This window comes from Python bivittatus, unplaced genomic scaffold, assembly GCF_059951505.1.
Source record: "Python bivittatus isolate LINGU-HERP-01145 unplaced genomic scaffold, Pbiv_v1 ctg000000_np1212, whole genome shotgun sequence".
NCBI classification, from domain to species: domain Eukaryota; kingdom Metazoa; phylum Chordata; class Lepidosauria; order Squamata; family Pythonidae; genus Python; species Python bivittatus.
Genome location: NW_028277028.1, coordinates 6,583,277 through 6,598,840, shown reverse-complemented (window position 1 = coordinate 6,598,840; position 15,564 = coordinate 6,583,277). Strand labels below are relative to the sequence as shown.

Here is a 15,564-nt window from a genome sequence, read left to right as displayed (position 1 = left end):
TGTCTTCCTATTATGACAAGTACATATAGGTACAGCCTGCCTGCCCATGAATCACCTTTTTTTTTTTGAGCCCCTATTGACCTGTTTTCAGTCTAACTGGCATTCACTGAAAGGAAATTACAGTAATTCCATTAAATACCGGAACATAATCCATAGGGGATCTTGCACTGGGCTTTCAAAATTACAGCCTGGATGGTATAAATAGCATAGAAAACTAGCACTGAATCCCATCTGAGCACATCAGTCTTGATGAAGGAGTGCAATATATGCTTAATGTGTTAAATGATCCAGAGCATAGAAGAAGCATGTGTTTTAGTAGCTTGTCATGTCCCAAAAGTGTATATCAAGCTAGTACTAATGAAACTATAATTAGCATTCCCATGAGTATTAAATTAGTTTCTCTCATCCAAATCAGAAGTATTTTGGATGTTGGGGTGCAACCTACCAGATCATCTAATTTGTTCCTGGCCTGGCAAGTTTGGTATTGTGGTAAAAGAATAATGCTTATACTAGAATTCCCATTTCAAGTCTCTGTTAACCTGTGGTGTTATTGCCAGTCATGATCTTGAGCTAATTATACACTCATGTTTTTGAAGTTATTTTAAAAAAGAACTTCTATTTCTTATCTCAGGACTTTTTGTACCATTGTCCTGTTTTTAGAGTCAGGAACTTCCTCCTAAAGATGAGCTAGGTCTGTTTTCTTAGATGAGTGCAAGAATTGACCCCACGCTTCTCTGTGAGGTTTTTTTTTTCATATGTAATCGTTTGTGTTGTTCATAGTGCAATGTATGCTTTTTATTTAATCAAACACAGGTAACAGTTGTGCTGACTCCTTATTTCAGTGTTAAAAAAAGGAAGCACCTTTCAGCTATCTTTCCATTTATGTGTTATACAGAACTTCATATTCCAGTGCAGTTGGTAAATTAGCACATTGTCAGAACCTGCATCACCCAACTGTTGTTGTTTTCCATTGTATTGCATTTGTTGGGAGTTGGATTGATTTGTTTCTGCCACTTGTACCTTGGGGGGGGGTGGCTGTTAATGGTTGTAATGGGAGTTGGGAACTAGCTTAACCATATATGGGCAATTTAGACTGGCTTGATTGCCGGCCAGGCAGCTGGGGCCCAAAGAGCCCGGAAGAAGCTCAGGGAGGAAGGAGAGAGGTCAACAACAGGTGAAGAGGAATCACGACGCCAGGCAATAAGGGAAGGGGGGATAAATAGAGGGAGGTTTACCCAAGGCGTTAGTTTTAGCAATGTTCTGTTTACAAGCTACATGTACCTCTTAATAAAGAAGTATTTATCTGATCCAAGCCTGGTTGCGTGAGAATGCTTCAGAACTGAGAGTTGGACATCGTGGACTTGACACACATGTTTTGCATGTACAAGGTCTTAGGTTGAAGGCATTTTCAGTTGAAGGATTTAAGGATTAATGTAAGCATTTCTTTTTATTCTATGTTTAAAAATAGCTACAAAGGAACACAGCAATAATGAGACCATGCTGTTGAAACGATCCTAATACAGTGGTGCCTCTAGTTACGAACGCCCCTCCTTACGAATTTTTCGAGATACGACCAGCTCCGGCCCCAAAAATTTACCTCGACATGCGAACTCTGCCTCGAGCTACGAACCGGATCCGCGGCCATTTGCCCTGCTGCCACACGGTCGCGGCTTCCTGTGGGTGAGATCGCGGTAGCAAGGAGATGTTTGGTGAGGCTTGTGGTGTGTTTTGTGGCATTTGGAAGATGTTTGGTGTGCTTGTCAGCATGGCTCCAAAGAAAATGCAGAGCAGGCTTGGCAAGAATAAGGCTTTGAAGAACAAAGTGACGATCAAACTGAAGAAGGACATTATAGAAAAGCATGATTGTGGTATTCGTGTGACTGATCTGGCCTCGGCGTACAAGATGGCGAAGTCGACCATCTCGACTATTTTGAAGAATAAAGATGCCATCAGAGGAGCTGATGTGGCAAAAGGGGTAACTATCTTAACGAGGAAGAGGACACAAGTGCTGGAAGAGGTGGAAAAGCTGTTGTTAGTGTGGCTGAATGAGAAACAGCTGGCAGGTGATAGCGTGAGTGAAGCTGTCATCTGTGAAAAAGCCAGGAAACTGCACAGTGATTTACTGTGGACAAACCCCTCTACCAGCGCAGCAAGTGAGGAATTTAAAGCCAGCAGAGGCTGGTTTGAGAAATTCCACAAGAGAAGTGGCATCCACAGTGTGGCAAGACATGGTGAGGCTTCCAGTTCTGACAAGGCTGCTGCAGAAGCCTACAAGACAGAATTTGAGGAATTCATGAAGGCGGAAGGATACGTCGCTCAGCAAGTGTTCAACTGCGACGAGACAGGGCTCTTCTGGAAGAAGATGCCAAACAGAACCTACATCACGCAGGAGGAAAAGGCACTGCCAGGGCACAAGCCCATGAAGGACACATTGACCCTTTTGCTGTGTGCGAACGCAAGCGGCGACCTGAAGATTAAGCCGCTACTGGTGTACCATTCCCAGACCCCTCGTGCATTCAGGGAACACAATGTGAACAAGGCCAGACTGCCTGTCATGTGGAGGGCCAATGCAAGAGCGTGGGTCACAAGGCAGTTGTTCATGGAATGGCTGCATGAGGTGTTCTCACCCAGCATTAAAAAATACCTGTCTGACAACCAGCTGCCTGAAAGGTGCCTTCTTTTGATGGACAATGCCCCGGCACACCCTCCAGCCTTGGTGGATGATATGGACGCTGAGTATGACTTTATAAAGGTCAAGTTTCTCCCCCCCAACACGACACCTCTTCTGCAGCCCATGGACCAGCAAGTGATCTGCAACTTTAAGAAGCTCTACACAAAGGCGCTCTTCACCAGGTGTTTCAGTGTCACTGAGGAAACATTCTTGACTCTGAAAGAGTTTTGGAAGAAACATTTCAATGTCCTCCACTGCATCAGCCTCATTGACAAAGCCTGGCAAGATGTCACCTGGCGGACCTTAAACGCAGCCTGGAGGAAACTGTGGCCAGAATGTGTCGCTGAACGTGACTTTGAAGGGTCTGATGCAGAGGTAGTGGAGGAGATTGTGTCCATGGGCAAGAGCATGGGTCTGGTTGTCGATGATGCAGACATAGAGGAGCTTGTTGAGGACCATAAGGAGGAGCTGACCACGGAAGAACTTGCTGAGCTCCAGAGTAAGCAACAGAAAGTGCTTGGCGAGGAGCATTCCACTGAGGAAGAGGACAACGGGGAGGAGGTGAGCAGTGAAGTGATACAATCCATCATGGCGAAATGGAATGAGTGCCAGGATTTCCTTGAGAAGCACCACCCCAACAGAATTGTGACAACCAGAGCGTTGAACATGATGAACGACGTGTTCTCTCATTTCCGGAGGGTTATGCAGCACAGGAAAAAACAACTGACTTTAGACAGGTTTTTCCCCAGAACTGAGCCTGCAGCTAAGAGGCGAAGAAGAGAGGAAACCCCTGAAGGAGATCTCCCCGATGTCCTTTTGGAGGGGGACTCTCCCTCCAAACAATAACTGCCTCCCCACCCCATTCTCCCTCTTCATACTGTGCTGTACTGTACTTTTTTTCATGTTTTTGTGGTTTAAAAATAAAATGCATTTTCAGAACTGTTTAACCGTATATATTTACACTGAACCTTATGGGGGAAATTTGCCTCGTGGTGCGACCAAATTCGGAGGGCGGATTAGCCGTATTTACATTGAACCTTACGGGGAAATTTGCCTCGTCGTGCGACCAAATTCGGAGGGTGGAACGGATTAACCGTATTTACATTGAACCTTATGGGAAAATTTACCTCGACTTGCGACCAACTCGACTTGCAATCAGAGTCACGGAACGGATTAAGTTTGTAACTAGAGGTACCACTGTACTAATATCATTTTCCTGATGGAAGTGCCAGGCAACGTTTAGCCATAAAAAGATCCTATTATACTTTATAACTTAGCCTTCTACATCAGGCACACACTAGATGGTTTGGGTGAGAACTTCCATCATCTTCAGCCAGACCAGTGGGCAAATCTAATAGGTTTTTTTTAGGGGTGATGGTCAAGTTGTTTTTATAAAAATAGGCAGTACTGGGCTAGATAAAACAAGAGTCTGTTTGGTATAAGATCTAGGCAGATTTGTGTGCATTTGCAGGCCTACTTACATTGATATTTTATCCTGCCTTTTCTCAAGAATACTCAAGGTGATATATGTAAGGTTATATGAAAGTGTTTTGTTTGATTCTTGAAAATGTAATCGATAATTAACAACATTAAGAGAGATTGGTGGCCTTGTGATTGGAGGCTGCAATGCCAACAATTACTTAATAGTACTTGAGGAAGTTTTCCTGGGTGATCGAAGGTTTTCACCAAAGCTAGAATAATGAAAGTTGGAGACCCAGGATGGCATCTTTTAATCATGACAGGTAATTTGACATTGGAGAAAAATGATTAGTTCTCTTGTTCTCTCTCTCCCTCCTACTCATGATGATGTTTCTGATGCTAATATATACTATCCTTGACCAGTTTTCAAGGGGTCAGGAGCAACACTGGTGGATTGGATTAAACACCTATGAGAATGATGGACGGTTTCGGTGAGTTTTTTCTGTGTTTCTCATTAACACCTGTCACTTCCCTAGAAATGCTTTTGTTTCTTGGCTTGACCTGTGCTTAAAATATGAAAGTCTCTCTCTCTGCCATTTACTTCCTCCAGGTGGTCTGATAGTTCTCTGTTGAACTTCATTTCATGGGCACCTGGTAAACCACGGCTTATCAACAAAGAGAGGAAGTGTGTGTACATGACAGCAAGCAGAGGTTAGTAGTAGATATTCATGGAATTGCTTGACATTCTCAAATGACAGAGATTGTTTCCTTTCTTGAGTCCTTTTATAGAGTCTTTGGCCAGTTGACATATGGCATTACGTAGTGCTTTCTTTGTTCTGGAAGGACATTCTACACTTACAGGCACCCATCAGATCCTGAACTGCTGCTGGTCGGTGTTTCATATGTAGACATTTATAATGAAACTCAATTATAATATTCTACCCCTTGAATGAATGAATTCATCATTATGGCCAGCATGATAAAATAGCTTACAAGAAGAGAAAGCTCAGGCAATAAACCAATATGCAATAAACAGACAGTAACACAAAGCAATAAGAGACTGCATACTGCAACTGGAGTGAGCAATAGATTACCAGTTTAGCTAGCATCATTATCTACTTCTGTACTCTAGATGCAGTTCTGCAAAATTTTGCCACTTTATAGGCAAGCAAGAAGGAATTAGTCTGAGCGGTATGGAAAGTATGCTTAAAGGACCATAATTTAGATTCCTGTAACATTTGCAATAGAGTAGAACATGGGTTAACGATTTCAGTCAACTCTGAGCTGCAAAGCAAGTATGTTCCTCATAGGGAACCATGGAAATCTGCTCTCTGGCGAAACAGACGGAAGCGTATTAATTGAACTTGCAAGAAGGTTCCCTAATGTTTAGGAGATTTCAAGGTGATGAAATATTTAGCTGGCTGCAGATTCAAAGTAAATCTTTAGGATCCAACATCATTGGGAAGTTAAGTTTAAGTTTATTTTGCCAGTCAACATTCTGGACTTGTCTCTTTATCAATACAAAATTGTGCAAGGGTCCTCAATTCTTTCCCAAGACTGGTTACTGTCTGAATAAATAGTAGTGTAAAGTGCATAAAGTAAGATTGGTAAATCTTTTCCAGCTATCTTAGGAGAAATTGGGTCCATATCTTGCAAGGAACTGATTAACAAATTAATGTAAACACTGAAAAGCCATGGGGGTAATTAACCATCCAAATGTTCCTTCTGTATCAGTTAAGAGAATAGCCTCTTACCAATTTATACAGGGGATATGAGGAAAAGACTGAGAAAGTTTCATTCTTAGGAACCTGGGAGATAAATTGGATTCTAAAAGGAAAACAAATCAGTTGCTGAGATTTCTGTACCTTATTCTATTTCTTTCAGTACATCTTGTTAAAGGAAGTTTGGAAGAATCTTATTTCCTGTGGAGGTAGTGCAACTAAGAGCTTGAGCATATTCTTAGCTGGCAAGACCAAATCATTTTAATTTGTAGCCTCTAAGTATCAGAAGAAAGCAGCCTTCCAGCCAGTTTTGGGGACCTCTACAAGAACTCCCTGTAAAACTTTTTCTTTCTTGTTTTCCTCCTCAAATTCTTTTCCTGTTTCCTTCACTTTTCCATCCTTCTCTGTGGGCTGCCATGGCCTCAGAAAGCCCATGGATACCTTGGGAGAATTTTTGAATAGTTGGGGTTATCATTCCCAAGGCTTGGCCCTTCAAGCAACAGCCTGGCCAGGTTATAGAACCTCCTATCCACAGCTCAGATGACTCTTCTTCCCATTTGCCCAAGGATCATTTTCTATGGTGACATGGAAAGCAGCATTGATTTCTTCTACTACTTCCTCAGAGATAACGGGGTCATCCTAAAGCTCTTTCAAAAGCTGAGGGAGCCAACGGGACAGAGCATAATGGAGGTTTTCCTCAGGAACCCCTCTGTGGTTCTGTGTGGACTATCTGTAGTCTATGTGTATTATCTCTGGAACAGTCCTCTCCAAATTTTCCTTTTTGATACCAGTGCTCCCTCAATTCCTCAAGGCCATGAAAGGCTGCTTTCTCACTCCCAAGAAGCTGGCTGCATAGATGCTCAGGAAAATTAAATGCAACTTGTCCAACTCCTTCTAAATGTACCAGCAGGCTGTCCTCATGAGCACCTATGATGGAAGAGCAGGTCTTTGCTTTCGAGGAGGAGGAGAGGAGAAAGAGGAGGTTTTTTAAAAGTAATTTCAGATTCCTGGCCAAGAAAGTTGGTAAGATCTTTGGCCTCAGGGCAGTCAACAGATTTCTGACAGACCCAGCAGCAGGTATCTCCTTCCCAGATGCACTGAACATGAGCAATCAAGGCAAAGTGAGCTTTACCAGGTGCAGAGAAAGGGCCTTCCGTTGCAACATTCTATTACTACCCTGTAAACCATCTCCAAGATTTTGAAGGTTCTGCTGGTAGTTGCTCAAGTAACCTCCTTGGTTTCATGGAGTGATGAGTTCAAGGAACAGGGATGACATCTCTGTGGTAGATATTACAATATTCTTTTAAAACATATTCACAAAGTCAGTGCTTTAGCAATCAAGACAGCATGGCCCAAACAACATTTGGAACTGATTCCCAAAGAACTAGTGGCTGTTTGCCAGGGCATTAACAACCTGGCCAAAATCATAGGCATCACAGCAGTTAGCAATGTATTCTCATTGCAATTTTTGGCCAGAGCCTTGGCTACAGACATTGCTATGTTCAGACATATGTGTCTCAAACATGCTAAATCCATGTCAGTATTAGCCTCCAGAATTAGGAGCCCTCATCTCACTAGCTTCAACCCTTACAGAGACAATGTTTTTGTTACTTTTAGAATTAATATGACTTCTTAAGTAATTATTATGTATCCATTGTAGTGTCCTTTCATTTTGTAAACTTTGATTTTATGTTATTCTTCATACTACAACTATTTATTTAATTACAGTAGGTCATCTTACAACCTAAGGAATCCATATCAAGGTGGATCTAGTCCTGCGTTTTCCTCTATGAAACTCTACTGTTGCCCTAAGAGTCAGAGCTCATTTTATTCATTCCACCCACTAGGTAATGTTGAATGATTTATATAAAGCTTCAACATGGATTTCAATGGCTTCCTTTGTTATGAACATTTCTGAAGTTCTTGCAGAACTGCAGTTTCCACCATATTCTCTCCAGATATGTGATAAAAAAAGTGGTAGGAGTTTCAAAGGATGTAAAGAAAAAACAGATTTTCTTTAAAAAAACAACAACAATCCCATGATAGAAAGCTTGTAGTCTTTTTTCTAGCTGTAACATCAGTTAGCCAAGTGCCAGAATTGGTAGCCTTATCTACCATGGAGAAACTTTCTGTAATGTACCCAAGCTTATAGAAACAGTGTTTGTGGTGGTAGACTTTTTTCCTGTCTTTGTTCGTATTTCTTTGCTATTAAACCACTATAGTTTCTTCTCTCCCTACTTTCCATTTTCATTTTAACAATTGGAATGCAATTACCCATTTATATCGAAATGTATGTAAAGTTCATTTCATTTATATTTTATTTTAGTGGTTTGAGGCTACATGGCTTTTCAGATGCAGCGGGTAAGAGAGGAAACACCCCAAATTTCAGATTTTGGGTTTTCCTCTGCCAGAATTTTAATACAAAATCTTGGCATCATTTGTTACTGTAGCAGTTTCTTCCCTTGAGAGGGCCACTGTGTTCTGGCATCCCTTGGACAAAGCTCATCACCATCTTTTCTATCTTCTGCAGAGGACTGGGGTGACCAGAAATGCCTCACTGCTCTGCCTTACATTTGCAAGCGTACCAACACCACCATGGTGCAGCCCTCCTTGCCATCACTGCCTGTACCAACTCCTGGCAGCTGTGTCCAGGGGTGGCATGCCTTCATTAATAAGGTACTCAGATCACCCTACCATGATTCATTGGGGGGACAATTTGAGAGGAATATCTTCCTGTGTGTCCTCCTTGAACTGGATATGTGAGAAGAAAAAGAAGTCCTGTGGAGAATACTGCAACCAACTTCACAATACTCTGTATTCCTGCCTGAGCCAGCATCAGGCACAGTTTCCAGAAAGGTCTGAGTAAGGTTGCCCCTTCTCTAGTTAGCTTTCAGCACATAGGAATAAATGAGTCAAGGAGATAATGTAGTGAAATGGTAGATTATGGTTGATGAGACATCACTTGATGATGTCACCCAGTCATTACTGGTTGATCTGTATTATCTCACTGGGTTGATGCAGGAAGGAAAAAGCATACCTTGTGTCTTGAGCATTTTTGGAGGAAATGTCCTGTTTCAGGTCTCAAACTCACACACAGTTGCTGGGTGAGGAAAGCAATTTACTCAAGGCTCAGCAGATAACAGCAGACAAGGGAAGATTTGTAAAGCAACAAAGTCTCTTGAAAAGAAAATTTGCCTGAGTGGTTTTGCTTTCAACAGGAGCTCACAGAAGAGTAGTCAAAATCCAGTCCAAAGTTCAGAGAGCCAAGTCAGGTTTGTCAGCCAGTCCAAGGTCAGAGTTTCACATGCAAGACTCACAGGAACACCATGCCAGAGCAGAGATTTGATGGTTGTTTCCAACAAAGGAACACGGGTCAAGGCTGCCACTTAAATCAGGCTGCAGCCAGCTGCCTTTAATCAAGAGATTTGCACCCTTGCTTGGCAAGGAGTCTCACAGAATGTCTTTGCTTGACAACAAGGGAGGAGTAATAGTGAATTAAACAAATATGAACAAAAAAGATTTCCCCGCCTGAAAGCTCTCCTGTTTCTTATTCTATCTCTCTGTTGTGAAACACCATTTGTAGTGCTTTAGGATCAACAGCCAAGAAAAAGTGACATGGCTGGAGGCAAAGCGCAAGTGTGAAGTTCAGGGAGGTATATTGGCTACTATCTCCAACCACCTTGAGCAAGGTAGGTTTTATCCATAGGCCTTTGGTTACATGTACACACACAGATGTCTTGCTTTGCCTCTGGAAAGTGGACAGGTTTTGGTCCTGGAATAGGTAGGAGGGTTCTTCAAGAGAACAAATTCTTTTGATAAGGGAGAGTGGCATTTTCATTGGGAAAATCCACCTAATGAGGTGTCTGTTGGGAGGCTGGGGGGTGGGGATAGCGAAACTAGTGTTTGGACCTCACAATACAAGCTCTTTTTGTAGGTGTGTTGTAATGTTGCATATAGATACCAAAAGGGGGGAACTTGTGTTGCAATTGCACAATACTGCCTTCCTCATTTTGGTGAAAATCTTTAATGTTGCAGACGCCTCTGCTGAAACAAATAATATGGGTTTCAGTAATAACTGTAACAAAAATGCAAGCTTTTTTTTTTTTTTTTTTTGATAAGAGCTGTTCCTCTGGAAATTATTTGAATTTTGGTTTGGAATTTCAGTTTTCCTGAATAGTAAGATATCTTACTGCATAAGAAACAGTTCACAGAAAGGAAAAGGTAGTAGCTTTTTTAACCAATGTATGATAGCCAACTTTCTGACTCTTTTTTTGCCCCTCAGCATCATAGTTAGTAACCTTTGGTATGGCCATCTGTCCTATCCCCAAAATGTTCTGAATTTTGCTTAGAACAGATGTGTCCTTTGATATAGGAGAACTTATTTTGTAGCATTCATGCCAGGAATATGTGAAGAAATAATAAAGAATAGAAGACTCTGAAAATGTAAATACTGTGTATGTTTTAGCCATTGAATAACTAAAGTAACAGATTGTCTACTGTAGACAAAAAAATCCTAGAATAATTGTAGTAGTCACATTATTAACAAAAGTGCTGAAGTCTGCCAAAAAGTACCATTTCAGTCCAAGGCAAACCTTTTTGTATTATGGTGATCCAAGGCTATGGATCCTCATGATGTATAAAATCTGTTACCCTTTATCATCCTTTACTTTGAATATTGATCAGGAATTGCAGTGAAACAGAAGCAACAGAGCCAGGGGAAGACAGCAAATTTTATGCCATGGGCAACGGGGAAATGCCTATAGAGGAGAAAGTGGAATTCATCTTTTCAGTTCCTAGCTCCACCTAGAAAAACAAACCAGCATCATCTTCACTGCTTTTTCTCTGACCATATGCCACGCACTTTCCATTCCCTTCTTCTTTCCTGCAGCTTTTATAACAACTCTTCTCCCAAGCGTAACTGTTGATATATGGATTGGCCTCCATGATTCCAAGAAAGAATTTCTCTGGATAGAACCTGAAGCTGTCAAGTATGTGAACTGGGCCCCTGGGGAGCCATCTGGATATGGAACATCCATTGCTAGTGATCAGCCGGTGAGCTGAACCTCTACTGCTGATTGCATAATCAGGGTTCTGGATTAAGTGAAGCATTGGAAACATATTCAGTCAAACAGGATTACAATTTCTGTTTAGACTTCCCTGCCCAACACTGGAGAAGGCAAGGCTGATATGTGCTGCCTTGTGTCTCCCTAGGATGCAGCTTTTGAATCCTGGAAGTGGGTGGTTGTGCATGAAAGTGGCCTTTGGTGTGTTTGCATCAACAAGTGCAAGCAGTTTCTCTTCAAGCATTTGGCGTAATTTTCTGAGAACATTTTGCTCCTCCCTCTAAATAAATATATAATAAAAGATTTTTTTTGTTTTAGGTGATCTTTTAAAAAATACTACAATTTGCAATTAGAATTAAAACCAGATTATATCTAAGCCAGCATTCTGTTCCTTACAGTTTAACCAGCTACCTGTTTTTTCAAAGGATGTTACTGGCATATCTTGCAATAATGAGTTTCAAAGGGGAATCAGGTCACTGTGTTAACATATTGTGTGTACTAAGCTGTTATGTTTATCCACAATATGATTTATTTGTTCAGGCATAACAAGTTATGTGAAAACCACAACCTGGTTTAGTGTTCAGTGTGTTGTGTGAACCCTGCCTTTGTGTCTCTCTGGAATCCATTGCAGGTATTCTGCATTGCCTACAAACTTGTAACAGTTGCCAAGAGCAGTTTCGTATGTGATATATTGCAACCCATAGTCACAAGACAAGAATGAGACAACCCAGTGTGGACGCACTCAGACAATTCTAGATGTTGTTTTGTAGCTACCTTCTCATTTGATTGCAGGTGTATGACTCTGACTTTTCTGGTTCTGCTTCTTAGACCAACTGTGTTGTGATGTGGCACGGGCTCCCTTCCCTGTTTACTGGCCGCTGGGATGACAGGAACTGCTTAGAGGAGAAACATATTTTCATCTGCCAGAGAAGCAAAGGTAAGAGTTAGGAATAATGCAGGAAAAGTAAGCTTGGCTTACTATCCATTGTGTTTAGCAGAGAGGGCTTGGGATAATTTTGATTCCTTGTGCCAAGGATGATGGCATTCACCTCTGTTGTACACTTGGGGGTGGGGAGAAGAATCACATTAGTCTGTGCCAACAAAGCAGACACCTTCAAGACAGGCCAGCTTTTTCGAGGCATAAGATTTCATGGGCAGCAGCTGTCTTCATCAGATACATGCATGTTCATGAAAGCTGCTGCTCCTCATCACAGCGTATGCCCCAGTAAAGTTATTAGTCTTAAAAGTGCTGCCAGACTCTAAGTTGTTGTGTTGTCAAAGCTAGTTAGTCTTGAAGATGCTGTTTTGGTGAGCACTTATTCAGGATGCTATGGCCCTTGGTATACATGTATATGATCCAGGGGTTCTATCCACTTTTCCTTACCCCAGCTGATAGGGAACAGATTTCTCTTTCCTTATTTATATTAACAATGGGAAAACAGTCTTTAACAGGATCAGAAGGAGAGTGGAGAGATTAACATTCTTCTCTCCTTCACCTCATCCGCCTGACCAGTAATCCTGATCAGAACTACATAGAGGAAGAGTGAGGTTTTCTGACTGCAGAATAGAGTATAAATGTGTTAAATGAGAGAATATAATAATATCTATCAATATATCTTGGTTCCTCCCACCAACCTTATGCAGCCATCAGTGGCTTCCAGGGAGAACTAAAGTTCTATTTCACAGAAATGGTAAGAAAGTAACACAAAAATAGCCACTGTTTTTAGTGAAATGGAATAAAACACTACTTGGTATTCAGCAAATTGCTACTAATTTTTGAATGAAACCAATATTGCTTTGTTAATGGCTGTAGGGTGGATTTGTAAGGCATGGCTAAGCTTTGATTTTCTTTCTCTCAAATTCTTCCTCCACACCCAAGACCCTACTCTAAATCCTTCTTCAACATCCTTCTCCCCTGTTCCCAACTCTACGCTTTCATATCTTAACAACACTTACCGTGTCCTGACGAAGCCACTCAAATGGCAGGAAGCTGTGTTGCTATGTCAGAGTCTCAATGGAAGCCTAGCAGATGTGATGGAGCCATACACCCAGGCCTTCCTCACTCAGACAGTCAGCAGCTTACATACCCCACTGTGGATTGGCTTGTCCAGTGAAGAGGTGAGTCAACTATGCTTAGAAGCTATAGCAAGTAAATCAGGCCTGCCCTTCATATAGTAAGATGCAAAAAAATAGAAGCATATCTTGGGGTCTGACATTGTCTGAGTTCATGTGTTGGGTAAATCATTGTTCTGGAATAGCAAATGGTGAAGCTGTGAAGAAGGAGCGAATGCTGTTTGGTTTGCATTTCCAAAGCCTCCTATGGAGAACCGCTGCCAGTGTGACTCTGGTGTATGGGAGGATCATTCTATACATCCACAATGTTTCATAATTATATATATCTGCCATCATGCCTGTTTATGTGCCTCCTTCAGATAGCTACATTGATTAGTCCAGTGTGGCAAAACTTTATATGTACTGACTTCTTTTAGGGGAGACGTAACTACGTATGGTTTACAGATGAGAGCATCTCTTACACAAACTGGCAGGATGGAGAGCCACAACAAATTGTGGGGTGTGCATACATGGATATAGATGGGACATGGCGAACTGCCACTTGCAACACAAAGCTTCAAGGGGCCATCTGCAAGCTGAGCACAGGTATCGTATCTGTATGGCAGCTCCACAGATACAGGAGGGAATGCTGAAATAAAGAATCTCTTCTCCCATCCCCTGAATTTTAATGAAGGGCTCAGGGAAAAAAATATTATTTTGGAATTTGTTTTTAACTATTAAAATGATTAACTATTAAAAATAGTGTAAATATTTGCTAACTTTCTTCTAACCGAGTATTCTGCTTCAGGACCCCTTTCTTCACACAAGTGGAGCTACAACGGAAGCTGTCCTAAAACAGTAGAGGATTCCTCTTGGCTTCCTTTCCGAAACAATTGTTATGCTTTCCACATGGAAGTTATGTTAGGTCAGAAGGAAGCTGTGAAGAGATGCCAGAAAGGTAAAGCTTACTAGAATTAATTGATTCTTATTTGTGGTTTTCTTAGACTATTATTTGTTGGAAGTGCTGCATATATTTAGAGCATTGGAGGTCCAAGTCCAGTGGTGCTGTCTTTTCATGATCTCCTGACCCCAAGGAAGCAGTAGGGTATAGATGAGGATCCATACTGTGTCCCCTCTTTTTCACTCTGCCTGCTTTATATCTAAGAGACTGGTTAGGTGACATTTTTCTATCTTTTGTTCCCAGGCACTATGCATGACCACATGCTGTTAGACTCTCCTCCTGGTAGGATGTGATTAGCTAGATGCTAGGCTTTGCCTGTCTCTATAATGTATTTTCTGTAAAATCTAAAAAAAACTAAATCTTCTTTCCGTTATAGTTATAATACCTGCTTCACTAATCATTGCTCAGGTCAGATTCCTGCTCTCAGGAATGCTCACATGCATACAGAGAATAACCTCCAACACAGAAAAGTTCAGATTAAAAAAAAAAAAAATTAATACTGGTCCATTTTAACATGCCCATAATGTTTGATGCAAGCTGTTTCCAGAATGTTTATCTCTTACATAAACTTAGAAATTCCACCAAGCCTTGCAAAACAATGATTCACTACTTTGGCTTGTCATACAAAGGATTTTATCAGACACTTTTTCAAGTAAAGCTATAGACCAGATCTTATTCCATCTATCCACTGAAATATTGTCCAGATATTTCCATTGTTTAGCAATGACTAATTTGGCTGCTATAAGCAAAACTGAATGACTTTTTTACTTTGCTATTTCTTATTCTGGCCATCAAAGATGTCTAGCAAATCTAGCTTTGGTGAGAATTTTTTTGTGTAAGACTTTTTTTAAACACATTCTTCCAAAATTCCAATATTTTATTGCATTCTCACCAAAGATAAAAGAATGTTCCCTTTGATTGGCAGCCTTCCAAGTATCTCACTGAATATTGAGAAGATATATGCAAGATTTTTATTGGTGTTTGATGTCATCAATGTAAAGGTTTAAGATGGATGCTGATAAAAATCCTTGATGCTATATAGAGACTGCCAAATGTTATTGCTAATTGTTTCTACTAAGTCTAAGTCCCAGGTTCATTTTATGCCTGGGGTAAATTCACCATAATCTATTTCAAAATCTAATAAATCTTTGAAATTATACCATTAGGTTCTGTGAATCATTTTTTCAAAAAATTAATAGATGTCTATTTGCAATTCCCATCTCTTTTTTGTCTTGTAATATTGACCTGACACCAAAGAAACCATGAGACTTTGTGTTCTAATTGTTATTTCACTTTTTTGAAATTATGTTTGGAGTTTTTGTTCAAATATTTTATTCTATAAAACCCTTTTTCTTTTTCTTTTCTTTTTTTGTGTAATTTTATTAAAGATTTTTTAAAAAGAAGATAAAATTAATAGAAATTAATATAAAGTAAGAAAAAGAAAAGAAAAAAATCAGAACGCTAAAGGTGCAAGAAAGGGAAAAAAATTAAAAGAAAAATAGAAAAGAAAGAAAAAAAGATACAAGAAATAACTTCCAATCTTTTTTACAGCAGTTATAAGTACAATTATAAATTTACCTCTTATTCTATGGTTACAACATAATTCTCTTCTTTCCATAATCCTGTAAAATCATCCTGTAAAATCATCAAACCCATAAATCATTAGTTCATTTTTTT

At 40.5% G+C, this 15,564-nt stretch overlaps 1 protein-coding gene across 2 annotated transcripts in view; it reads left to right on the top strand.

Moving 5' to 3' along the window:
• The window catches only part of MRC2 (mannose receptor C-type 2), an 83,664-nt gene that overhangs the window by 52,766 nt on the left and 15,334 nt on the right, over window positions 1-15,564 (top strand). For both annotated transcript variants that reach the window (XM_088141666.1, XM_088141713.1), the window contains exons 18-26: window positions 4,514-4,581; window positions 4,701-4,801; window positions 8,342-8,487; window positions 9,395-9,500; window positions 10,700-10,863; window positions 11,703-11,811; window positions 12,754-12,992; window positions 13,364-13,532; window positions 13,735-13,884. In XM_088141666.1, the coding sequence (XP_087997792.1) occupies window positions 4,514-4,581; window positions 4,701-4,801; window positions 8,342-8,487; window positions 9,395-9,500; window positions 10,700-10,863; window positions 11,703-11,811; window positions 12,754-12,992; window positions 13,364-13,532; window positions 13,735-13,884 (1,252 nt within the window). The remainder of the gene's footprint in view (window positions 1-4,513; window positions 4,582-4,700; window positions 4,802-8,341; window positions 8,488-9,394; window positions 9,501-10,699; window positions 10,864-11,702; window positions 11,812-12,753; window positions 12,993-13,363; window positions 13,533-13,734; window positions 13,885-15,564) is intronic.